Source organism: Piliocolobus tephrosceles, chromosome 1, assembly GCF_002776525.5.
Source record: "Piliocolobus tephrosceles isolate RC106 chromosome 1, ASM277652v3, whole genome shotgun sequence".
NCBI lineage: Eukaryota > Metazoa > Chordata > Mammalia > Primates > Cercopithecidae > Piliocolobus > Piliocolobus tephrosceles.
Window position 1 is genome coordinate 200,849,508 of NC_045434.1, and position 21,164 is coordinate 200,870,671.

The window sequence follows — 21,164 nt, forward strand, 5'->3', positions numbered from 1 at the left end:
AGGGCCCAAGACCAGAGTCCCAAGGAGCTCCAGCACGAATGTGTCAAATGGAAGAGGAAGGGCAGGAAGAGCCTGAGAGAGTGCGGCCATGAGGCAGGAGGAGACAGGGGGCATCATGGGAATCAGAGGGAAAAGGGCTTCCAGGGCAGCCTCTCCACTGGGAAGTCAGATAAGGGCAAAGAAATAGCCCTTGGAGGTCGCGCTTTGACAAGAGCGGTTTTCAGTGAAGAGAAGGGATAGAAGCCAGATTGGAAGGAGGCGACGCATGGGTGGGAAGGTGGCGAGTGTGGACAACTCCTGCAAGAGTCTTGGCTCTGAAGGGAGGCCAGGAAATGGGTCATTGACCACAAGAGCATGAGGTCAAGGGGGAGTTTTCAGAAATGGGAAATCCTAGAATGCACTCTGGACCGAAGTGATCTCATGAGAAGAAGGAGACACTGATGTCGCGAGAGCGAAGGAAGCCCTGGGGAGGGGTGGCACTCAGGCGCAGCGGTGGGACGGGGTGGGGGCAGGAGAAGGGGCCTGTGTCAGTACCACTAGCTAAGAAAGTGCAAGGGTGGTTGGAAAGGCTGAAGGAGATGGGAGGAGGTGTGAAATAGTTGTTTTTGGGGGATAGAAACTCAAACCAGACGGAGAAACCCAGTTGGAGTGAAGCGGGATGTGTCAGGAGCTTATTGTGGTCTGTGATCAGAAACCGGAGCTAAGTGGACTCATGGCGTGGTGTTCCCTAACCACATCCGTGGCTGCTGTGTGTGGGCAAGGAGGGCGGGGATGGTGGGGTTCAGCCGGAATGGGGGAGGGAGGCACCAGGGAGTGGAATGAGAGTTAGGCTGGACCAGGAAGGAAGTGATGCCTAGAGGAGGTTATGGAGAAAGACAGAGTGGCCACAGGACCAGGACCTAGCCAGCGCCGGCTCACGGGGGACTTCCCGTCCCTGCAGAGGCTCCAAGCAAGCCCATCACGGTGACAGTGGAGGAGCAGCGGAGCCAGAGCGTGCGCCCCGGAGCCGATGTCACCTTCATCTGCACAGCCAAAAGCAAGGTGTGCAGGGCAGGGAGTGGGGATGAGGGAAGTCTGTCTCCTGGGGTCTCTGAGCCCCACCCATGACCCCCTTTCGCCTTGCCCTGCTAGTCCCCAGCCTATACCCTGGTGTGGACCCGCCTGCACAACGGGAAGCTGCCCACCCGAGCCATGGATTTCAACGGCATCCTGACCATTCGCAATGTCCAGCTGAGTGATGCGGGCACCTATGTGTGCACCGGCTCCAACATGTTTGCCATGGACCAGGGCACAGCCACTCTACATGTGCAGGGTACACCTCCCATCTATACCTGATTCTCCCACCCCAGCTCTCCCTGTATGTCCACCAGGATTAGCACAGCATTTCTTCATTCAGCTGATCATTTCTGAGCACTGCTGCACGCCTAGTCCTGGTCTAGGCTCTGCAGAAGCAGGGGAGAGAAGCATGTACAGTATCTCGGCCCTCCTAAAGTACAGGTTCTAGGCAGGGAGACCATAAGCATGGGAATAAACGAACAAGCAAGATAACTACACATGGTGATGAGTGACAGGCTAGGAATAACAGAGTGACGAGAACGCAAGAAACGAGGTGGGAGAAGGCCAGGTGCGGTGGCTCACGCCTGTAAGCCCAGCACTTTGGGAAGCTGAGGCAGGTGGATCACTGGAGGTCAGGAGTTCCAGACCAACCTGGTCAACATGGTGAAACCCTGTCTCTACTAAAAATACAAAAACTAGCTGGGTGTGGTGGCAGGTGCCTTTAATCCCAGCTACTCAGGAGGCTGAGGCAGGAGAATCACTTGAACCGGGGAGGTAGAAGTTGCAGTGAGCCGAGATTACACCACTGCACTCCATCCTGGGCAACAGAGCGAGAATTTGTCTCAGAAAAATAAAATAAAACAAGGTGGGAGAGGCAGGGTCTACTCTAGATAGGACAGTCAGGGAGGGCCTCTCTGAGGAGGTGACACCTAAGCTGAGACCTGAAGAAAAGGTAGGCACTGGGCAAGTTAGAGAGCTGGCAGAGTGTGCTTGGCAGAGGGAGCAGTACATGGCAAGGCCCTGAGGCAGGAGCACATTGCTGAGTTTGAGGAACATCAGAGACTATGGGGCTGGGGCTGTGGGAGGGAGGACGGGTGTGGGCAGAGTGGAGAGCATGAAGTATGTGGTGGATAACGGTAGGAATTTTGGATTTTATTCTAAAAGCAACAGGGAGTCATGGACAGGTGTCAAGTGGGGAGGCCACAAGGTCCTGTTGACATTTCCAGAGCTCCCTCTGGCTCCTGTGTGCACAGACGGCCGTGGAGAGCTAGTCTGGAAGCAGAGATAGCGGCAGCGAGGCTCTTGTGTGAGTCAGATGACACCCCCCACCCTGACTGCATGTTCCTTTTCCTCCCTTGTCAGCCTCGGGCACCTCGTCCGCCCCTGTGGTCTCCATCCACCCGCCACAGCTCACAGTGCAGCCCGGGCAACTGGCGGAGTTCCGTTGCAGCGCCACAGGGAGCCCCACGCCCACCCTCGAGTGGACAGGTGAGGCCGTGTTGGGAATGACATTCAAGGCCTGACTCTCCTGGGTGTGGGAGGGGAGGGGCAGGACTCTGAGCAGGCTTGGTGGGTGCTGACCCCGCATCTGCTCATCAGGGGGTCCTGGCGGCCAGCTCCCTGCAAAGGCACAAATCCGTGGTGGTATCCTGCGCCTGCCAGCCGTCGAGCCCACAGATCAGGCCCAGTACCTGTGCCGAGCCCACAGCAGCGCTGGGCAGCAGGTGGCCAGGGCTGTGCTCCACGTGCATGGTGAGAGGCCGGGCTCAGGGTGGGGGCTGGGAGTGTGCTCAGCCCAGGGTGTGTTCTCACAGCACTCTGTCTGCAGGGGGCAGTGGACCCAGAGTCCAAGTGAGCCCAGAGAGGACCCAGGTCCACGAAGGCCGCACCGTCAGGCTGTACTGCAGGGCTGCAGGCGTGCCCAGCGCCACCATCACCTGGAGGAAGGAAGGGGGCAGCCTCCCACCACAGGTGAGGAGATGGACCCACCCAGGAGGCCCACTGGCTCTGTAGAGAGTCCCAGTCACCTTTCCTCCCCCTCCACGCCCCACCCCACCTCCTCCTCTGTGGCTCCCTTCATCTCCAAGACGGTGGCCTCCTGCCCCTGCATCAGCAGGGAGCCCCTGGCGTCCTCTTGGCTGCCTGGCGTTCGCCCTCCTTCATGCCCCACTGGGCCCTAATATTGGCCCTGCACCTGCCTCTCCCTTTTATGCCCTATCTGTCCCCCTGGCGAGCTGTTGCCTAGCCGCCTCTGGGGCAGCTGACCCTTCTCATCCATGGCAGGCCCGGTCGGAGCGCACAGACATCGCCACACTGCTCATCCCAGCCATCACGACTGCTGACGCCGGCTTCTACCTCTGTGTGGCCACCAGCCCCGCAGGCACCGCCCAGGCCCGGATCCAAGTGGTTGTCCTTTCAGGTGCGGGCCCTCTGGGAACGGAGGGATGGGGAGGGCAAGCCAGGGCTCCCCTGGGGCCTGCTGACCCCTACTCTGTCCCCAGCCTCAGATGCCAGCCCACCACCAGTCAAGATTGAGTCCTCATCACCTTCCGTGACAGAAGGGCAGACCCTCGACCTCAACTGTGTGGTGGCAGGGTCGGCCCACGCCCAAGTCACCTGGTACAGGCGAGGGGGCAGCCTGCCTCCCCACACCCAGGTATGTGGGCCCTCCCCACACCTAGGTATGTGGGCCCTGAGCCTATGGCAGGGTACCAGGGTGCAGGGGCTGTGGCGGAGGCGGGGGCCTGTACACAGGGCTGGGGAGGCGGTACACTGCCCCACACGTTCCAACAGCAGAAGCCTGGCCTCATCTCCCACCCCGCCAGCTTCCAGCATGGGATGGCTCAGAGCACAGCCAGTGAGAGTTTGAATGAATCCCTGAGGCTGAGGGAGTGGTGACGACAGCCCCCGTCCCTGTCCTCACGTACCTCTGCCTCCTCCTGGCCCAGGTCCACGGCTCCCGACTGCGGCTCCCCCAGGTCTCACCAGCTGATTCTGGAGAATATGTGTGTCGCGTGGAGAATGGATCGGGCCCCAAGGAGGCCTCCATTACTGTCTCTGTCCTCCACGGCACCCATTCTGGCCCCAGCTACACCCCAGGTGAGGAGCCAGGTGCGGCTGGGCCATGGCTGAGCCCAAGGAGCTCCCAGGGAAGATGCTGGTGGCTTCTTCAGTGGCACCAGGACAGAGGGGGGCGTTCCAGGCAGGCTTTGACCCTTCAGTGCCTGCTCAGAGAGAGGAGGGGGCTAAATGGACGGGAGGGGGTCTAAGGCTGGTCCAGCTTACCTGGGCTCGCTATGAGGGACTGTTTCAGAATTTGTCAGGAAGCAGCAGAGTGTCCGGGTTGAACACTAAGCGGGGAGCTGGCTGACCTGGTTCAAATCCCAGATCTGTCCCTTAGCAGCCTTGAGCTAGCTTTTACCTTTTGGGGCCTCAGATTCATCTATGAAATGGAGTAGTACCACCCACCTGCTTGGTCATGGTGTGGTTTAAATGAGACGGTGTCTGTGCAAAGTGCTTGTGAGCACACAGAAGATGCCCTGTAGAAGGGAGGTGTGTCATTGTCATCTGCATTCTTGGGCGCAGCCTGGGTAGTAAAGCTTGCTGGTTCCCTACAGACCAGAGAAGCTCATCATCAAGAAGTCATGATTGGGTCAGTGGGGCTCCAGCTTGTGGTTAGAGGTTGGGGAGGGAAGAAGCCATACTCAGCTGGCCATGTGGAGGCAGAAGGGTGTGGCCCTAGTCCCAGAAAGGCTACCTGTCGGCCGTCCCCACTAGGGCCTGGTCACAGCCCAGAGCCCTCTGCCCCAGGGCTACAGGTTACAGCCCAAGAGTCCAGGCCTCTGAGCAGCCCCTCTGTGTCCAGCGCCCGGCAGCACCCAGCCCATCCGCATCGAGCCCTCCTCCTCATACGTGGCTGAAGGGCAGACCCTGGATCTGAACTGCGTGGTGCCCGGGCAGGCCCACGCCCAGGTCACATGGCACAAGCGTGGGGGCAGCCTCCCTGCCCGGCACCAGGTATGGCAGCCCCCGGGACCACCTTGCTGGAGGGGCTGGATGGGACTGTTCTGACCCCCTCCCAACCCACCCCATTTGCACACAGACCCACGGCTCGCTGCTGCGGCTGCATCAGGTGACCCCGGCCGACTCAGGCGAGTACGTGTGCCGTGTGGTGGGCACCTCCGGCCCCCTGGAGGCCTCAGTCCTGGTCACCATTGAGGCCTCTGTCATCCCTGGTGAGTGACTCCCAATGATGTGGAAAGCTGGAGGAGGCAGACAGCCCTCCAGGGTGGTGAGATCCCAGTGACCCCTGTTGCCGACAGGGCAGGAGGCCCACACTGGAGCTGGCTGCAGGGCCCTGCCCAGGCAGACCCCACTCGTCAGAGTAACCACCGCCTTCCCATCACACTTCACTTTGGCCACATGACTCCTCAGGCGTCCCTTCCCACCTCCTCTTCCTCTCTCCAAGCCTCCACTACCCTCATCTCTCTCAGTTCTTCACTCCCTCCCCTCTGCAAGGCATGGCCCATGCCCTGGTCCTCCCATTGGGGTTGCTGAGCTGAGAGCATCAAGCCCAGGCCCCCAGATGCCCGAAAACCTGGACCTGGCCTTGGAACCCTGGGCTGAGCTAGCTGCAGGGTGGGCGCCCCCTGCCCTCTCATCTCAGGAGCATCTACAACTCTCACTCCCATCTCCACTGCGGCAGGACGCGTCCCACCTGTCAGGATCGAGTCTTCATCCTCCACAGTGGCCGAGGGGCAGACTCTGGATCTGAGCTGTGTGGTAGCAGGGCAGGCCCATGCCCAGGTCACATGGTACAAGCGCGGGGGCAGCCTCCCTGCCCGGCACCAGGTACAGGGCACCAGGAATGTGGGATGGGGCCATGGACAGTGGGTTGTAGGGTTCTGGCCCCTAGGCTGAGGGGCCGGCACTTCCTAGATCAGGGGGAAGGGGTGGGGCATCTGCTTGCCTCCAGGAAGCCCCACTCTCGCACTTGTCTCCACGGCTGCCCAGGTTCGTGGCTCCCGCCTGTACATCTTCCAGGCCTCACCTGCCGATGCGGGACAATACGTCTGCCGGGCCAGCAACGGCATGGAGGCCTCCATCACGGTCACAGTAACTGGGACCCAGGGGGCCAACTTAGCCTACCGTGAGTGGGGCCACTAGGCTGGGCTGGGATGCAGAGAATAGGCTGGGTCAGCTTTAGAAAACAGGAGTGACCGGTGACCATCTTATCCCTCAGCTGCCGGCAGCACCCAGCCCATCCGCATCGAGCCCTCCTCCTCACAGGTGGCTGAAGGGCAGACCCTGGATCTGAACTGCGTGGTGCCTGGGCAGTCCCATGCCCAGGTCACATGGCACAAGCGTGGGGGCAGCCTCCCTGTCCGGCACCAGGTATAGGACTGGAGGACAGACAGGCCACGAAGAGGAAGCAGGGTCCCTGGGTGGCGGAGGTTATTGGGGGAGGGCTAGAGGCTCCCCTGAGATCAGGAAGCCCTGGACCCCATTGCAGAGATGTATAGTGCAGTGGTTAGAACCCAGAATCTGGGACTGACTAACCTGGGTGTGAATTCTGGCCCCACCGCTTAGCTTGTGACCTCGGACAAGTTACTTAACCTCTCTGCTATAGTTTCAGGGCCTATAAAATGGTAAGAATAGTATGTACCTTACAGAGTTATCTTAAAGATTTATATATATGCAAAATCCTCAGAGCTTAGGCTCACAGAAAGTACTCTAAGCTGTTAATATTACTATAATACCATTAGCTATTGTTGTTACCGTATTTTGTAGAATTTAGGATACCAGTGATTGCAAGATCCACTATGATTTTATGTACCGCTAAGAAGAAGCTTCCATTTGTAAGGTTATTCATTTTAGATACATCTTGATTTTGGAGGCATTGAAATGTGTGTCTAGAATTGATGAAATGTGGTATGAGTGTGTACCCAGCTCACTGGGGCTCCTGGGGTCGACCACCCGGCTCCTGGACAAGAGTCCCCCTTCCCCATGTGAAGGACAGGGAAAGTGATCCAGAGCTGGTGGCCAGGTCTTGGGAGTCAGAGTGAGGCAGGATTGCAGGTTATAGGAGCAGGGGTGTCCTGAGGACTCCCTCTGACTCACCTCCATTCTGACCAGACCCACGGCTCCCTGCTGAGACTCTACCAAGTGTCCCCTGCCGACTCAGGCGAGTACGTGTGCCGAGTGTCAGGCAGCTCCGTGCCCCTAGAGGCCTCCGTCCTGGTCACCATTGAGCCTGCGGGCTCAGTGCCTGGTGAGTAGCTCTCAGGGAGGGCAGGGCTGGAGGCCCAAGGTGGGAGGTTCCCCACTCTTGCAATGGCAGGATCAGGAGGCCAAGCTGCAGACTGCACCTGCCGTGAGACCAGGAGCCCCATCTCATCTCACTCCCAGCCAGCTATTGACCCTTTGCCCTCTGTCCCCAGCACTTGGGGTCACCCCTACAGTCCGGATCGAGTCATCATCTTCGCATGTGGCTGAAGGGCAGACCCTGGATCTGAACTGCCTTGTTGCTGGTCAGGCCCATGCCCAGGTTACGTGGCACAAGCACGGGGGCAGCCTCCCGGCCCGGCACCAGGTAGGAGGCAGGAGCTAAGGAAGCCTGAAGGACCCTGTAGCTGCAGTACAAGAGCATAGGCTTGACCGGGCGTGGTGGCTCACGCCTGTAATCCCAGCACTTTGGGAGGCCAAGGGGGGAGGATCATGAGGTCAGGAGTTCGAGACCAGCCTGACGGACATAATGAAGCCCCATCTCTACTAAAAATACACAAATTAGCCGGGCGTAGTGGTGCGTGCCTATAATCCCAGCCTCTCAGGAGGCTGAGGCAGGAGAATCGCTTGAACCCAGGAGGTGGAGGTTTCAGTGAGCCAAGATCGTGCCATTGCACTCCAACCTGGGCAACAAGAGCGAGACTGTCTCAAAAAAAAAAAGACCATAGGCTTTGAACTCAGGCACATTCAAGTTCAGACACTGTTCCACCACTTGCATGCTGTGTGACTTTAGGCCAGTCACTTGTCACTTGATTCCCTGACCCTCAGTGTCCTCATCTGCCAAATGGGCTCATGCTGCCTACCTCATATCCCCTGTAGCATGTCAACAAACACTGGTCCCCACTTTTCTCTGGTGCCAAGTCTCAGGCGTCCCTGGCATGGGTGAGGTGGGAGGCTAAACCCAGTCCTGACAGTGGGACGGGAGATAGGAAGGCACAAGGTAGTTTCCCCTGGAAGAGCTTCCATCAAGTTCCAGCTGGCTGGGCTGGGAGTGGCACCAGGGAAGGGAACAGGAGCTTGGCGTGAGCCGCAGTGCCCAGTTCTGAGCCTGCCTCCTCCCTCCTGACCCTCCTAGGTGCATGGCTCGAGGCTACGGCTGCTCCAGGTGACCCCAGCTGACTCAGGGGAGTACGTGTGCCGTGTGGTTGGCAGCTCAGGCACCCAGGAAGCCTCGGTCCTTGTCACCATCCAGCAGCGCCTTAGCGGCTCCCACTGTGAGTGTCTAGGGGGTCATGCAAATGGTAGAGGGCTGGGGGGCCCCCACTGCAGCCTCAACAGCTCCCACACCCTGCCTTCCATCTTGGCCTCCCAGCCCAGGGCGTGGCATACCCTGTCCGCATCGAGTCCTCCTCAGCCTCCCTGGCCAATGGACACACCCTGGACCTCAACTGCCTGGTTGCCAGCCAGGCTCCCCACACCATCACCTGGTATAAGCGTGGAGGCAGCTTACCCAGCCGGCACCAGGTACAGGGCCAGCAGGTGGGGAGGGCAAAAGCAGGGCACACCAGCCCCCAGTGGGAAGAGAGGGAACTCTCAGAACCTCACTCTGTGCTCATTCAGTCATTCAACAAACATTGAGTATCCTTGCTGGATGGGTCCTAGACTGGTGCTGAGAATACAGAAATAAGACTCCCTGACCTCAGGGAGATCCACTTATGCGCCAAATCTCACTGAAAAGCTGCCCCGGGCCACGTCCTGTGCCTGGCACTGAAGATTCTGGATGGAATGAGACAGTTGCCTGCTCTCAGGCAGCTCGCAGGCTGTGGGAGCCCCAGCAGGATACTCGGTCAACACTGCAGAGGGCCTTAACAGGCTTTCTGGAGGGGTGACGAAAGGCTAGTCCACCCCAGCCCAGAGACAGGCCATATGCTGTGCTGGGAGCTTCAAGAAGGCCACTGAGGAGGCAAGGCAGGGGGGCTCCCAGAGTCCAGGGGGCAGTGGCAGCAGTGCCCAAGACCTAGAGGTGCTGCCCACACCTACTACCACACCTCCTGCCACCTACTTCCTGCAGATCGTGGGCTCCCGGCTGCGGATCCCTCAGGTGACTCCGGCGGACTCGGGCGAGTATGTGTGTCATGTCAGTAACGGTGCAGGCTCTCGGGAGACCTCGCTTATTGTCACCATCCAGGGCAGCGGCTCCTCCCATGGTGAGAGCAGAGAGGGCAGGGGGTCAAGACAAGTGGTACAAGGGTGGCAAGAGAGGTCCCCGGTGCCATCACTGTTACCTCACTCTGGCTGCGTGGTCCACACCCCTCTGTCCCCAGTGCCCAGCGTCTCCCTACCAATCAGGATCGAGTCCTCTTCCCCTACGGTGGTAGAAGGACAGACCTTGGATCTGAACTGTGTGGTCGCCAGGCAGCCCCAGGCTATCATCACGTGGTACAAGCGTGGAGGCAGCCTTCCCTCCCGACACCAGGTACAGAGTGGAGCCACGGCAGCAGGGGTGGAACCCTGGTCTTCTGGGGTGAGCGGAGCAGGCTCCCTGTCTCATGGACTGGGCCCTGGGTAGACAGACAGCAGCCTCAACAGGCTGAGCAGGAAGGCCTGAGCCCTCCACTCCCTCTCCCTCTCCTTCCCCATCCGCACGCCCAGACCCATGGCTCCCACCTGCGGTTGCACCAAATGTCTGTGGCTGACTCGGGCGAGTATGTGTGCCGGGCCAACAACAACATCGATGCCCTGGAGGCCTCCATCGTGATCTCCGTCTCCCCTAGAGCTGGCAGCCCCTCCGGTGAGTCTGCTCAGGAAAGGGACAAGGGATACAGGCAACAGTGTTCCCTGGGGAGAAGGAACTTTCGGGTCAGAGTCCTCAGACCTGGTGGTACTCAGGCAAGGGCCAGCGGAAAGATGCGTGGGTTCAAAGGCCGGGCGCGGTGGCTCATGCCTGAAATCCCAGCACTTTGGGAGGCTGAGGCAGGTGGATCGCTTGAGCCTAGGAGCCCTGGACAACATGGTAAAATCCATCTCTACTAAAAAGACAAAAATTAGTCTGGCGTTGTTACCTATAGTCCCAGCTACTTGGGAGGCTGAAGTGGGAGACTTGCTTGAGCCCAGGAGGTTGAGGCTGCAGTGAGCTGTGATTCACTGTGCTCCAGCCTAGGCAACAGGAGTGAAACACCATCTCAAAAAGAAAAACCCGGGTTCAAATCCTGCTTGTACCACTAAGGGACTTAAAGAGTTACCTTCCCCTCTCAGCCTCAGTTTCCACCAGTGAAATGGGGGCATTGACCTTTCCAACCTCTCAGAAGTACACTGTTCAATACAGTGGCTACGGCTACCCCATTTCTAACATTTCAAGTTCTCAATAGCCACATGTGGCTTGCAGCCACTGTCTTGGCCTGTGCAGATAAAAAACATTTCCATCATGGCAGGAAGTTTATGGACTTTGTGAGAGTTAAGTGAGTTAGTGCATTTAATGTGCTTAGAGCAGTGCCTGGCATGCCATAAGTGCTTTCTAAGTATTGACTATTATTATGATTATTATTTTTTCTTTTTGAGAGGGAGTCTCGCTCTGTCACCCAGACTGGAATGCAGTGACACGATCTCAACTCACTGCAACTTCCACTTTCCAGGTTCAAACGTTTCTCCTGTGTCAGCCTCCCAAGTAGCTGGGACTACAGGCACATGCCACCATGCCCCACTAATTTTTGTATTTTTAGTAGAGACAGGGTTTCACCATATTGGTCAGGCTGGTCTCAAACTCCTGACCTCAGGTCATCCACCCACCTTGGCCTCCCAAAGTGCTGGGATTACAGGCATGAACCACCATGCCCGGCCAAGTGTTAACTATTATTATTACGCTGGGGGGTGAGATTTTCCATGGCAGAGGGTCCCACCAACCCTGTTCCCAAATCTGACAGCGGCTGAGCCGACTCACTGGTCTCTGTTCCCCCAGCCCCTGGCAGTTCCATGCCCATCAGAATTGAGTCATCATCCTCACACGTGGCCGAAGGGCAGACCCTGGATCTGAACTGCGTGGTCCCTGGGCAGGCCCATGCCCAGGTCACTTGGCACAAGCGTGGGGGCAGCCTCCCCAGTCACCATCAGGTACGCAGCCGGCAGGAAATGGTGGGAGGGCTGCTGGATGTGGGGGCCCTGGCTAGCTCTGCTAGGAGGGAGACCTAGGAGCCCCTGTGGGGTGCAGTACCCACCTGTGTCAGAGGTTAAACCCTGGCCCCAGGCTTTCAGCGATTCCAGACTGGCACCTGACTCTGTTCCTCTGTCCTGTCCCCTGTTCAGGCCCACGGCTCACGACTGCGGCTGCACCAGGTGTCCCCGGCCGACTCGGGTGAATATGTGTGCCGGGTGATGGGCAGCTCTGGCCCCCTGGAAGCCTCGGTCCTGGTCACCATTGAAGCCTCTGGCTCAAGTGCTGTCCATGTCCCCGGTGAGGGTCCCTGCAGTGGGACTGGGAGGACAGAGGAGGGAGGAAGGGACAGAGAGCCAGTGGGCGGGCAGAACTGGGAGAAGGAAACACTTTCTGGCACTTGGCAAGAACTACCGCTCTGATTCCAGACTTTACCTCCTGCCACCCACATGGTCCCAGGACCGAGGAGCCAGCGTAAGTGGAGTGGCTCCTATCCCTCTCCACAGCTTGGGAGCACAGGCTTTGGAGTCTGGCATCTGTGCCTGAGTCCCAGCTCCTCTGGCCACACTTGGAGATGTCGCACAGGGGACTTCAGCTTTCCATGCGTCACTGTCCCTTATCTGTAAAGAAGGGGTAGTAGTAGCGCTCTTGTACTCTACTATCTAATTATAGAGTTCCCAAAAGCCTGGGACTGCACCTCTGCGAGTATTGGAAGGTGATGTATACATCTTTATTAGGGCCGGTGTGGTAACTCACACCTGTATGGGCGGATTGCCTGAGCTCATGACCAGTCTGGTCTCAGAGTTCGAGACCAGTCTGGACCACGTAGTGAAACCCCACCTCTACTAAAAATACAAAAGTTACCTGGGCATGGTGGCACATGCCATTAGTCTTAGCTACTCGGGAGGCTGAAGCACGAGAATCACTTGAACCCAGGAGGCAAAGGTTGCAGTGAGCCGAGATTGTACCACTGCACTCCAGCCTGGGCGACAGAGTGAGACCCTTTGTCTCCAAAAATAAAAGAATAAATAAATAAATGCCTTTATTAGTGCTGGTGGCATATAAGGGACAAAAAAACACATCAAGCTTGTCCTTATTTCTTGGAAATCTTTGTTTATGATGGGGCTAAGTAGTTAAGGTTTTTTAAAAGTGAATCAGTTGAAAGGAAAATGTCCAGTAATTAATAGCACAGGGGGCGCATGCTCTGCAGAAATCCTAAGGGGATATGGATTGCTAAGTAGTAAACATGATCCAGCACCTCTTAGGTGCTGGGCCCTGTCATATTTACACATATTAGTTCATTTTGTCTTCACAACAGCCCTTTGAGGTAGATGGCATTGTTCTCTCCAGTTTACAGATGGGGAAACTGAGACTCAGAGAGGTGAAGTTCTTTTCCAAAGGTCATACCGCTAATCAATGGCAGAGCTGGGATTTGAATCCAGGCAGTCTGGCCCCAGAGTCTGGGTTCTTAGCCACATTCTCTCCAAGTTTGCCAAACATTAGGGGCCTCGTGGTCTGTGTGGAGGTGTCTAGACCTGAGCTCTGGCCCCACTGGTGCTGGGAGCGAGGGAGGAGGAGGAGATGGTGGGGCTACTGCCGGGGGGCGGGGCTGGGGGAATGAGAAGTGCCTCCACCTCCCAGGCTAGCCCAGCTGCTCCAGGCCTCAATGGAAGGGAAAGAAGCCATGTCCCAAATGGCCTCTGGTCCTAACATCTGGGCCCCAGGGGAAGGGCTGAGGGCATCAGGGTGGGTATCTCAGCTCACTGACCTCTCCCCTGTGCCCCAGTCCCAGGTGGAGCCCCACCCATCCGCATCGAGACCTCCTCCTCCCGAGTGGCCGAAGGGCAGACCCTGGATCTGAAGTGCGTGGTGCCCGGGCAGGCCCACGCCCAGGTCACGTGGCACAAGCGTGGAGGAAACCTCCCTGCCCAGCACCAGGTAAAGGAGCTGGAGAAGGAGGCATGCCTCCTCCACACCCACAGCGGTCCTGCCTGAATCCAGCCCTGAAGGGAAAGTGGTCTCAGCAACCGGGGCTTGTGGGGAATGGCAGCAGGAGGTCGCTGGAGTCAGGAAGTTGAAAGCAGGCTGGGCACAGCAGGGCCACCGCCAGCCCCACACCACCTTGCTGCGAAATAGAAAAGGATACCTCTGGCCAGGTGCGGTGGCTCATGCCTATAATCCCAGCACTTTGGGAGGCCGAGGCAGGTGGATCACTTGAGGTCAGGAGTTCAAAGCCAGCCTGGCCAACATGAGTAAACCAAAAATACAAAAATTGGCCAGGCGTGGTGGCAGACGCCTGTAATCCCAGCTACTCGGGAGGCTGAGGCAGGAGAATCACTTGAACCCAGGAGGCAGAGGTTGCGGTGAGCTGAGATTGCACCACTGCACTCCAGCCTGGATGATAGAGTGAGACTCTGTCTCAAAAAAGAAAGAAAAGGACACCTGTTACTCAAGGCTCTTGACTTCCTCCTACCGGAAAAACCTTCCTAATAAACATGCCCTCCACAATGCAGACTGTCAAAGGGGTCGCTGCCAACAGGATGCACCTACATATCTGTGCGTGGCAGTCCCAGGGTGTAGGTACCAGAGGCCTGGGCATCTGAAGGCTCCCAGCTCACCCTCTCCACTCTCACCCCACCTTGGCCAGGTCCACGGCCCACTGCTGAGGCTGAACCAGGTGTCCCCAGCTGACTCTGGCGAGTACTCATGCCAAGTGACTGGAAGCTCAGGCACCCTGGAGGCATCTGTCCTGGTCACAATTGAGCCCTCCAGCCCAGGCCCCATTCCTGGTGAGTGACAGGGAACAGTGGGCAATGCACAGGCACGGGGCCCCTTCCCAGCGCTGCTCCTCTCCTCGCTCCCAGCCAGGCGCTTACTGTTGCCTACGGGCGGGGTTTCGTACCACGGAGGATCAAGCCAACCCAGGTGTTCCCAAGTCTGATGATGGTCCCGTCCCCTCAACCAGGGGTCCCCAGCCCTGGGTGTCAGGAGGACACTTGAGTCCCCAGGGAAAGGAGACTTTTCTTAGGTTATATCAGCCACTCTCAAGCCACTGCCCCCCCAGGACCAACTGGAGTACTGGAGTTGGCCTTCACTGCCACCACCTTCAGCCCCTGCCTTGATCCCTGGAACCTGGCCTCTCTCACCCACCCCTGTGCCCACAGCTCCAGGACTGGCCCAGCCCATCTACATCGAGGCCTCCTCTTCACACGTGACTGAAGGGCAGACTCTGGATCTGAACTGTGTGGTGCCCGGGCAGGCCCATGCCCAGGTCACGTGGTACAAGCGCGGGGGCAGCCTCCCCGCCCGGCACCAGGTACAGGGGCCAGGATGGGGAGGATTCCAGGGCAGGCAAGGTTAGACCTGCAGTTGCTTTCTGCACCCAAACCTCATGCAAACACCAGCCTGCTTGGGTACCCCAGGGGATAAAATACTTTTGGGGGACGAGTTCCCCAGCCTGCAAATCAGGAGACCTGGGTTTTTCTCTTGGCTCTGCAGCTGAATCATTTCCTGGGCCTCAGTTTCCTCCACTGTAAAGTTAGTGGGTTGGACTTCTAGGATTCTGGGAACAAAGCTTCCGTCAGCCCTGCCAGCTGGGGCCCTAGGCTCCCGAGAGAACTCTTGGGCACCAGCACAGGTGGGCTTGGGGACATTTCTTGTCCCGGGGATTTTGCCCTGATAACTGTCCCCTTGCTGCTCTGACAGACCCATGGCTCCCAGCTGCGGCTCCACCAGGTCTCCCCTGCTGATGCAGGCGAGTATGTGTGTCGTGCAGCTGGTGGCCCAGGCCCTGAGCAAGAAGCCTCCTTCACAGTCACCGTCCCACCCAGCGAGGGGTCTTCCTACCGTGAGTATGGCAGATGCCATGGGCAAGGGGGGAAGGGGAGGGCCCTGAAGCTGAGCCCACCCCTGCTGAGCCCAGCCCTCTGCCCCTTTGGCCCCAGGCCTTAGGAGCCCGGTCATCTCCATCGACCCGCCCAGCAGCACCGTGCAGCAGGGCCAGGATGCCAGCTTCAAGTGCCTCATCCATGATGGAGCAGTCCCCATCAGCCTCGAGTGGAAGACCCGGAACCAGGAGCTGGAGGGTGAGCCAGGCTGGCGGGTGGGTGGGCAAGCTGGGGGCAGGTATGGGGGTGCCGTCATCCCCGCTGTGCAAGGGTGGGGCGGAAGTCTGGACGCCCCACATTCGTGGTGTGGCCCTGAGTAAGGCCCTTCCCGTCTCTGTATGGCGAGGGCGCTGGACCCAGGAGTTTCCAAGGCCTTTGTTACCTTCTGCTCTCTGGGATTCTGTGAGCTGGACACACCCAGGCCGGAGGGGTTGGAGGCGTGGGCCCAGGGGCACAGGCTGGCAGCACCAAGACACGAGAAGGACCAGGTCAGTCCTCTCTCACCCTCCCCCATGCAACCTTACAGACAACGTCCACATCAGTCCCAATGGCTCCATCATCACCATCGTGGGCACCCGGCCCAGCAACCACGGCACCTACCGCTGCGTGGCCTCCAACGCCTACGGCGTGGCCCAGAGTGTGGTGAACCTCAGTGTGCACGGTGAGGGGACGTTGACTCTGTGGGGCTCTGCCCTCCTGTTTCCAGCCCTGATTCTCAGCTCAGAGCCTCCAAGTTTAAATCCTCCTTCTACCACTGACTCTGTCTTGGGCATTCTCCCTCTCTGAGCCTCAGTTTCTGCCTCAGTGCAGTGTGGAGACAGGTGCCCACCCAGCACTTACTAAGCTGGAGACCATGGCAGTGTGGGGGACCAGCAGAGCACTGCCTGTGTGTCAGTGCTTGTCATTCCTCTGCACAGGGCCCCCTACGGTGTCCGTGCTCCCCGAGGGCCCCGTGTGGGTGAAGGTGGGAAAGGCTGTCACCCTGGAGTGTGTCAGTGCCGGGGAGCCCCGCTCCTCTGCTCGCTGGACCCGGATCAGCAGCACCCCTGCCAAGTTGGAGCAGCGGACATACGGGCTCATGGACAGCCACGCAGTGCTGCAGGTGAAGCCGGGGCTGGTGCCTCTCTGGGTCTGAGGCCCAGTCCAGGGCCCAGCCTTGAGCAGGTGTTTGGAGGGGATAGTAGTGGATGGGCGGGTGGTGATGAGTGGATGGAGAGAGGAAGGGAGGAATGGGATGGGATGGAGTGGATGGATGGCGAATAGACTGGAAGATGAGAGAGATGAGAGGGTAGAGAGAAGGAAGGTAGGAGAAGGAAGAAAGAATGAGTGGAAGGATGGGAGGGTGAGTCGAAGGCCAAGTGGATGGATGGACTAATGGGGTATCATGAGGATGAGCCCTCAAGCAACCAGATGGGAGAGCTAAAAAGCAAGGAAAGGGCCAGGCATGGTGGCACTTGCCTGTAATCCCAGCACTTTGGGAGGCTAAGGCAAGAAGATCACTTGAGCCCAAGAGTTCAAGACCAGCCTGGGAGGCCGAGGTGGGCGGATCACCTGAGGTCAGGAGTTCGAGACCAGCCTGGCCAACATGGTGAAACCCCGTCTCTACTAAAAATACAAAATTAGGCCGGGCGCGGTGGCTCACGCCTGTAATCCCAGCAATTTGGGAGGCTGAGGCAGGTGGATCACGAGGTCAGGAGATCAAGACCATCCTGGCTAACATGGTGAAACCCCGTCTCTACTGAAAATACAAAAAAGAATTTCTGGGCATGGTGGCGGGTGCCTGTAGTCCCAGCTACTCAGGAGGCTGAGGCAGGAGAATGGCGTGAACCTGGGAGGTGGAGCTTGCAGTGAGCCGAGATCATGCCACTGCACTGCAGCCTGAGTGACAGAGCAGTGAGACCCCCTCTCCCAAAAAAAAAAAAAAATACAAAATTAGCTGGGATGTGGTGTCACACACCTGTAGTCCCAGCTACTCGGGAGGCTGAGGCAGGAGAATTACTTGAAACAGGGAGGCAGAGGCTGCAGTGAGCCGAGGTCACGCCACTGCACTCCAGCCTGGACGAGACAGAGCAAGACTCCATCTCAAAATAAATAAATAAATAAATAAAAATTAAAAATAAAAATAAAATTAAAAATTAGCCAGGTATGTTAGCTCATAACCTGTAGTCCCCAGCTATTCAGGAGGCTGAGGCGAGAGGATTGCTTGAGCCTGGGAGGCAGAGGTTGCAATGAGCCAGGATGGTGCCACCGCACTCCAACCTGGGCAACAGAGTAAGACCCTGTCTCAATAAATAAATAAATAAATAAATAAATAAATAAATAAATGCCAAGGCAGGTAGAGGAAATAGGGAAAACCAAGCCAGAGCTGTGACTGACATCAAAGTCCCCACTCGGTACCCACATAACCAGCCTGCTTGCTTTCTCCCAGATTTCATCAGCTAAACCATCAGATGCGGGCACTTACGTGTGCCTTGCTCAGAATGCACTGGGCACAGCACAGAAGCAGGTGGAGGTGATCGTGGACATGGGCGCCATGGCCCCCGGGGCCCCTCAGGTCCAAGCTGAGGAAGCTGAGCTGACTGTGGAGGCTGGACACACGGCCACCTTGCGCTGCTCAGCCACAGGTGTGGCCAGGGACTGGCACACAGGGCTGGCAGGGCGGGGATGCCCTGGGGTCTGAAATGTAGACACATGTGATCTAGAGATGATGTCATGCCCAGGGGTGGGGAGTACGGGGAGACCGTGTTGCTAGCATCCCCCAGTGATGGCTGAGGAACCCAGCTGGGGTCCCATAGAGGGACAGGATTACCCAGGGCCCTTCATCACCACAGCCACCCTCTGCGGCTCCCTGACGTAGCCCAGTGACTTCTGTCATCTTCCATTCAACTCCACAGGCAACCCCGCGCCCACCATCCACTGGTCCAAGCTGCGTTCCCCACTACCCTGGCAGCACCGGCTGGAAGGTGACACACTCATCATACCCCGGGTAGCCCAGCAGGACTCGGGCCAGTACATCTGCAATGCCACCAGCCCTGCTGGGCACGCTGAGGCCACCATCATCCTGCACGTGGAGAGTAAGGCCTCATCCCTTCTTTGTCTGCACCAAATGGAGATCTGAGCCCCCCGACGAGGCTCCACCCCACACAGAACCCCCGGAACCCCATCCAGAGGTCTCCAGGCACAGCAGGCTCCCAGAGCCTGCCCTTGCCCGACACCCCACCTGGGACCTTTGCTTTCCTTATCCCCGGTCCTCTGGGCTCACCATTCAGTTTTCCGGGACACCTGGATCCAACGACCGGCTGCCATTCTGACCTTTGCCCTCCCCCATCCTGACGCCTATGTCCCCCTACCCAGGCCCACCGTATGCCACCACGGTCCCAGAGCACGCTTCGGTGCAGGCAGGGGAGACGGTACAGCTCCAGTGCCTGGCTCACGGGACACCCCCACTCACCTTCCAGTGGAGCCGCGTGGGCAGCAGCCTTCCTGGGAGGGCTACTGCCAGGAACGAGCTGCTGCACTTTGAGCGTGCAGCCCCTGAGGACTCAGGCCGCTACCGCTGCCGGGTCACCAACAAGGTGGGCTCAGCCGAGGCCTTTGCCCAGCTGCTCGTCCAAGGTAAGCGGCCCCGGCTCAGGGTTTAAGGGGGTCACCTTTCCTCTTGGCCCTTCGATGACCCAGCTAGGCAAACTCAGGTGGGAAGGCCTCCCTCCATAACCCCACCTGGAATGCTCTCATCTCCCCTGCTCTCCAGGGCCCAAGGCAGGTCCAGGAAGCCCTCCATCATGTGTGCTCAGCTCCTCTAGCTCTCACGGCTGCTCCCCACCTTTGGCACAGCCCTAGCACTGCCGAAAGGAAACCATTCTGTGTACATAAGCACCCCAGCCAGCCTCCGCTGCCAGGCAGTGAGAATGCTCAGGGCAGGGCCTGGACCCAGGCATCTCAGCAGCCCTGGGCTTAATTGAGGGCGACACAGCCCAGGATGGGCTGGGTAAATGCTAACAGGGACAACAGTGAATGAGTGACAGGAGCGCCCACCCCTGGCACGCCCAGGGCTTCAGTGGATCTTCAGAAGGCCCAGCATTTCCATGGCCTCCTGCATCAATGATACAAATGAGGGCTTTTGGGCCCAAACTCTTGAAGTAGCATAGCATGTAGCCCTCTGGTCACGGGCCTGGATTGTGGACTCAGACCTGGGTTCAAAGTATAGCTTGGCCATTTGCTGGCTGTGCAACCTTGGCCAAGTCACTGAACCTTTTTGAGCCTCAGTTTCTTTTTTTTTTTTTTTTTTTTTTTTTTTGAGACAGAATCTCACTGTGTCACCCAGGCTGGAATGCAGTGGTGTGATCTCTGCTCACTGCAACCTCCATCTCCCGGGTTCAAGCGATTTTCATGCCTCAGCCTCCCAAGTAGCTGGGACTATAGGCGTGCACCACCATGCTTGGCTAATTTTTGTGTTTTTAGTAGAGAAGAGGATTTGCCATGTTGGCCAGGCTGGTCTTGAACTCCTGACCTCAAGTGATCCACCCACCTCAGCCTCCCAAAGTGCTGGGATTATAAGAGTGAGCCACCACGCTCGGCCTGAGCCTCAGTTTATCTGTAAAGTGGAGAGAACAATGCCAACCACGTAGGCTGAGTTGGAAAGGTACACAGAGGTAAACACAGATGTAAAACTGTGGTTCACAGTAGGCACTTAGTAAATGGGGACATATGCATCTGCCCCCGCCGCCCATCTGTCCCCTGCACGTGTAGGTGTCTTTGCCATGGCCAAGTCCCTGGATTCTCTTATTTAAACTGCAGGCAGAATAGGCTTTGCTGTCCTTCCTTAAAATGTCTGAGTCTGGCCGGGCGCAGTGGCTCACACCTGTAATCCTAGCACTTTGGGAGGCCGAGGCGGGCGAATTGCCTGAGCTCAGGAGTTCGAGACCAGCCTGGACAACATGGTGAAACCCCCGTCTCTACTAAAATACAAAAAAATAAAATAAAAAAATAGCCGGGCATGGTGACGGGCGCCTGTAGTCCCAGCTACTCGGGAGGCTGAGGCAGGAGAATCTCTTGAACCCAGGAGGCAGAGGTTGTAGTGAGCCGAGATCGTGCCACTGCACTCCAGCCTGGGGACAGAGCAAGAATTCATCTCAAAAAAAAAAAAGTCTGAGTCCCTCCCACTCTTTTCGTGGCCTACCCTCCCCACCCAGAAGTGAGGAGCTGTGGAAACAGAGCCCAGCTCTCCACAACCCTTATCCGTGTTGGCAGAATGGCGGCTGCGAGTGCAGATGAATGAATCTGCCACTGAAGGGGATTTTTTTCCCTGGTCAGAGAGGCTATCAGGGGAACATTCCTTGAATGTTGGGCTGAGGATTTCCTGGGTCCCTGGAGGGGCATCAGGGACATCACACACATGTACCTGCAGAACCTCATACATGTCCCCGCAGGCCCTCCCGGCTCTCTCCCTGCCACCTCCATCCCAGCAGGGTCCACGCCCACCGTGCAGGTCACTCCTCAGCTAGAGACCAAGAGCATCGGGGCCAGCGTTGAATTCCACTGTGCTGTGCCCAGCGACCGGGGTACCCAGCTCCGTTGGTTCAAGGAAGGGGGTCAGCTGCCTCCGGGTCACAGCGTGCAGGATGGGGTACTCCGGTGAGTGGGTCCAGGGGTAGGACTGGACTTGGGCAGCACAGCCCAAGGCTCACAGTGAGCAGAGTTAAAGCACCTGCCCCAGGGGGCGTAACATGAAGCACTGTCCTTGGACACATCATTTTACCTCTCTGAGCCTCAGTGTTCTCAGCTGTACAAGGGGTTATATAAGACTGAATGAGGCTGGGCATGGTGGCTCACGCCTGTAATCCCAGCAC

At 57.8% G+C, this 21,164-nt stretch overlaps 1 protein-coding gene across 1 annotated transcript in view; it reads left to right on the forward strand.

The window, feature by feature from the left end:
• HSPG2 (heparan sulfate proteoglycan 2) overlaps positions 1–21,164 on the forward strand; it is a 104,349-nt gene that overhangs the window by 68,701 nt on the left and 14,484 nt on the right. The window contains exons 47-79 of the mRNA XM_026455926.2: positions 941–1,041; positions 1,132–1,312; positions 2,419–2,544; positions 2,656–2,808; positions 2,885–3,027; positions 3,340–3,475; positions 3,558–3,712; positions 4,005–4,155; positions 4,922–5,073; positions 5,159–5,291; positions 5,762–5,907; positions 6,070–6,205; positions 6,299–6,450; positions 7,192–7,327; positions 7,497–7,648; positions 8,417–8,555; positions 8,654–8,805; positions 9,353–9,488; positions 9,606–9,757; positions 9,934–10,072; positions 11,237–11,388; positions 11,581–11,728; positions 13,215–13,366; positions 14,076–14,217; positions 14,593–14,744; positions 15,134–15,275; positions 15,373–15,513; positions 15,842–15,976; positions 16,233–16,417; positions 17,744–17,939; positions 18,210–18,389; positions 18,670–18,930; positions 20,745–20,949. Of these exons, the coding sequence (XP_026311711.1) occupies positions 941–1,041; positions 1,132–1,312; positions 2,419–2,544; positions 2,656–2,808; positions 2,885–3,027; positions 3,340–3,475; positions 3,558–3,712; positions 4,005–4,155; positions 4,922–5,073; positions 5,159–5,291; positions 5,762–5,907; positions 6,070–6,205; positions 6,299–6,450; positions 7,192–7,327; positions 7,497–7,648; positions 8,417–8,555; positions 8,654–8,805; positions 9,353–9,488; positions 9,606–9,757; positions 9,934–10,072; positions 11,237–11,388; positions 11,581–11,728; positions 13,215–13,366; positions 14,076–14,217; positions 14,593–14,744; positions 15,134–15,275; positions 15,373–15,513; positions 15,842–15,976; positions 16,233–16,417; positions 17,744–17,939; positions 18,210–18,389; positions 18,670–18,930; positions 20,745–20,949 (5,062 nt within the window). The remainder of the gene's footprint in view (positions 1–940; positions 1,042–1,131; positions 1,313–2,418; positions 2,545–2,655; positions 2,809–2,884; positions 3,028–3,339; positions 3,476–3,557; positions 3,713–4,004; positions 4,156–4,921; positions 5,074–5,158; positions 5,292–5,761; positions 5,908–6,069; positions 6,206–6,298; positions 6,451–7,191; positions 7,328–7,496; positions 7,649–8,416; positions 8,556–8,653; positions 8,806–9,352; positions 9,489–9,605; positions 9,758–9,933; positions 10,073–11,236; positions 11,389–11,580; positions 11,729–13,214; positions 13,367–14,075; positions 14,218–14,592; positions 14,745–15,133; positions 15,276–15,372; positions 15,514–15,841; positions 15,977–16,232; positions 16,418–17,743; positions 17,940–18,209; positions 18,390–18,669; positions 18,931–20,744; positions 20,950–21,164) is intronic.